Below are 2719 nucleotides of genomic sequence, written 5' to 3' on the forward strand. Positions count from 1 at the left end.
AACTTCTATGGGAAATCCTGAACACTTGAAACTTATTGATGAGTTCTTCAAGGTCTGCCAGAAACTGGAGGTCATCTCTGTTCTGCAGGCTTTTCCTTTTCCTCTTGTGCTTTGGCTTTTTAATACTCTCATGAGAGAAAAAGTTATCCACAATGAGATGCTTCTGCTGGTGACCATGCCTGTTCTTTGTGCTGGTGTCAGATGGGATAACCTCTGGATTTTCCAGGGTGCAGAAATCAAAGGAGTATCTCCGTCGGGATTCTGAGCTTTTCTCGGCTTGGTCAGAAGTGCTGTTGTTGTCTGTACCTATCCCACTGTCGCTCGGTATGGTTTCCTCACTGTGAGACTCGCTCACTGGCGACAGCGTGACTTCTTTCAGAGACCCTATTTCACAGAGGTGGGAAGGTGAATTAGCCATTAACCTGGGTGGAGACAGCTTCCAAGTTCCACTGTGCATTCCTTTCTGGGTTTTTGTAGGAAGAGCACTGATAGGTTGAAGATTTGGCATACTTTTTAAGTCTGAAAAATTTGTTTCGGTACTTTCAGGGCTAAGGTTGCCGTTAGTCCCCACTAACTGTGTCGAAAGCGGATGAATAGCTGCTGGTGACAATGCCACAAGTGACTGCAGGTTGGAAGGCACTGCTGGGTTTTCTGGCTGGCTGGAAACAGGCCTTGAGTGCTTGATGACTGTCTTAGGTTCTTCTGGCTGAGGCTGCAGCTCTGCTCTTGGCTTTCTGCCCCGTTTTTTACCAATGTAGATAGTCCCCCTCTTGCTTACATTGATCTGCTTCCCTAGTCTGGCATCAATGGTGGTTGGTCCAGCACTAGACAGTGGCTGACGTTTTGCTTTCAGAGCTATGCTGCTGGAGCAGGAGGACAAGATCTGACTGAGAATGTTCTTCCTCTTGAGGGTCTTCATTTTATTAATGGTCTTGATGGTCTTCTTATCCAAGACCCCAAGCTTCCCGACCTTTTTGTGAAACTTGAGTTCACTGATGGACTTGTCCTCTCCGGGGACCATCTGGGCCAACTTGGCCAGATTCCGTCTCCTCTTCCTTTTCTTTGTTCCTGGAAATTCGCGATTGATTGGACTCACTGGGCTGGTGGAGGTTCCCTCATGAATGGTTTCAACAGTGAGCAAAGGCTGTTTCTTTGGTCGTCCTCTTTTTTTCTTGACAGGTGTGATCACAGTAAGACTGTCTGTATTGGTATACAGAGGGCTGGATGGTGTGATGGGATAAGCTGAAGGAGGCTCCACCATCAGCTTCTCAGATGTTGTCATGGAGGTCTCCCGAAGGATAGATTTAGGTTTGCTGCAGGTCCATCGCCGCTTAGCTGCAAGTTTGAGGTGCTGTACCTCAGATAATTTGCCAGCTGTAGGAAGATCGGTGGGTAGGAGAGTGGATGTCACAGCTACAGATTTTCTGACTCTGGTGGCACTGTTGAGTGAAGCTTTGTCAGTGAGCACACCACTGTTGATAGCTACTAAGGGGGAATCATGTTCAATCACTTTTCCTGGCTTTGTGGCTCGAAGATCTTTTTTACTGCCCTCAGGTTGAGAGAAAGTCTTGTTTGCTACTTCACTGCTCATAGCAAGTTCAGAAGGCAGGCTTTTCTCCTGGATAGTTTTCTCTATGAAAGATTTTGTGGATTGCCTTTTTTTCCTTTTGTGGCCAGATGCATCTGATGTTGGAGACTTTATTGGGATAGTAATTCGTACGTGACTGGTGTCACTTTCACAACTGCTAGCAGAAATAGGATTCTGCTTTGAGGGTGATGTATCCAACACACTGTCCATTGAATAAGACTCTTTTTTCCCTTTCATGCTGTCATGGGATTTGCTGTCATATGCTTTCTGAGCACTCTTCACCCAATCGATGTCCACAGTTTGGATGGTTTGACTTATGAAGTCCTTTTTTCTGGACTTCTTCTTTGTACTCCCGGAGGGCTGATCAGGGGCCTCCAGCTGCATACCTCCCTCTTGATCACTGAAAGGCAAAAGCCCATTGCACTCAGAGGCGCTGCTTGGCTGGGAGGCCACGTTGATGTCGTTGGGTGATGGGACTGCACTGCAAATGGCAAACTCTTTACTACTGGCCAACAGCTGCTCCCACGTGCTGCTGGCACAGGACTTCTTTGCTTGGGATTTGCTGGAGGAAACTCCTGGCTCTGGAGTGGAGACCTTGGTGGCACTAACTGCCTCTTGACTGGGTTCCATGTTGATGAAGCAACATTGAGAAACAGATCCAGTGTCGAAGCTCGCTGACCAGTCAAGATGGTGCTGGTTGCTGCTTTTCTGCTGGTGCTTTAATTTTAAGGTGTCACTGGTGAAGTCTTGTTGGAGGCCCAGATTATAGTGCAAAGCAGAATGTTTTTGTGGCCTGTCATAAACCTGAAAGATAGAAGAAAATAAATAGGAAAAAAATAGTTTATTAATCCATTCATAACCCATGGTTGCATCTCTTTATTTGTACAGTGAATGACAACTCATCTTAACCAATATCCTTGTAAGGGTTAGGAGCCTTTAGAAAGTCTTATTATACTTGAGCCAAATTTGCATTTAGATTCATTCACTGTAAACAACTTTTGTTTTGTTTTTCCACTCTAAAAATGATGGAAATATTTCTATAAATACTAAATTGCTAAGGAAACATATTTTATTGATTTTTAATTTAAAACACAAGTAAAATATTCCCTTCCAATGGATGAATGGGGCAAC

The 2719-nt window shown here is 45.0% G+C and overlaps 1 protein-coding gene across 1 annotated transcript; it reads right to left on the reverse strand.

Annotated features, from left to right (window-relative positions):
• Window positions 1–7: 7 nt before the first annotated feature.
• On the reverse strand, window positions 8–2452 carry LOC104533830 (SET-binding protein-like; the record flags this gene model as incomplete). Its single annotated transcript, XM_010188291.1, has 1 exon — window positions 8–2452. A coding segment is annotated over exon 1 (2445 nt), but the record flags the coding sequence as incomplete, so codon positions are not given.
• Window positions 2453–2719: the final 267 nt, after the last annotated feature.

Source organism: Mesitornis unicolor, unplaced genomic scaffold, assembly GCF_000695765.1.
Source record: "Mesitornis unicolor isolate BGI_N332 unplaced genomic scaffold, ASM69576v1 scaffold17267, whole genome shotgun sequence".
NCBI lineage: Eukaryota > Metazoa > Chordata > Aves > Mesitornithiformes > Mesitornithidae > Mesitornis > Mesitornis unicolor.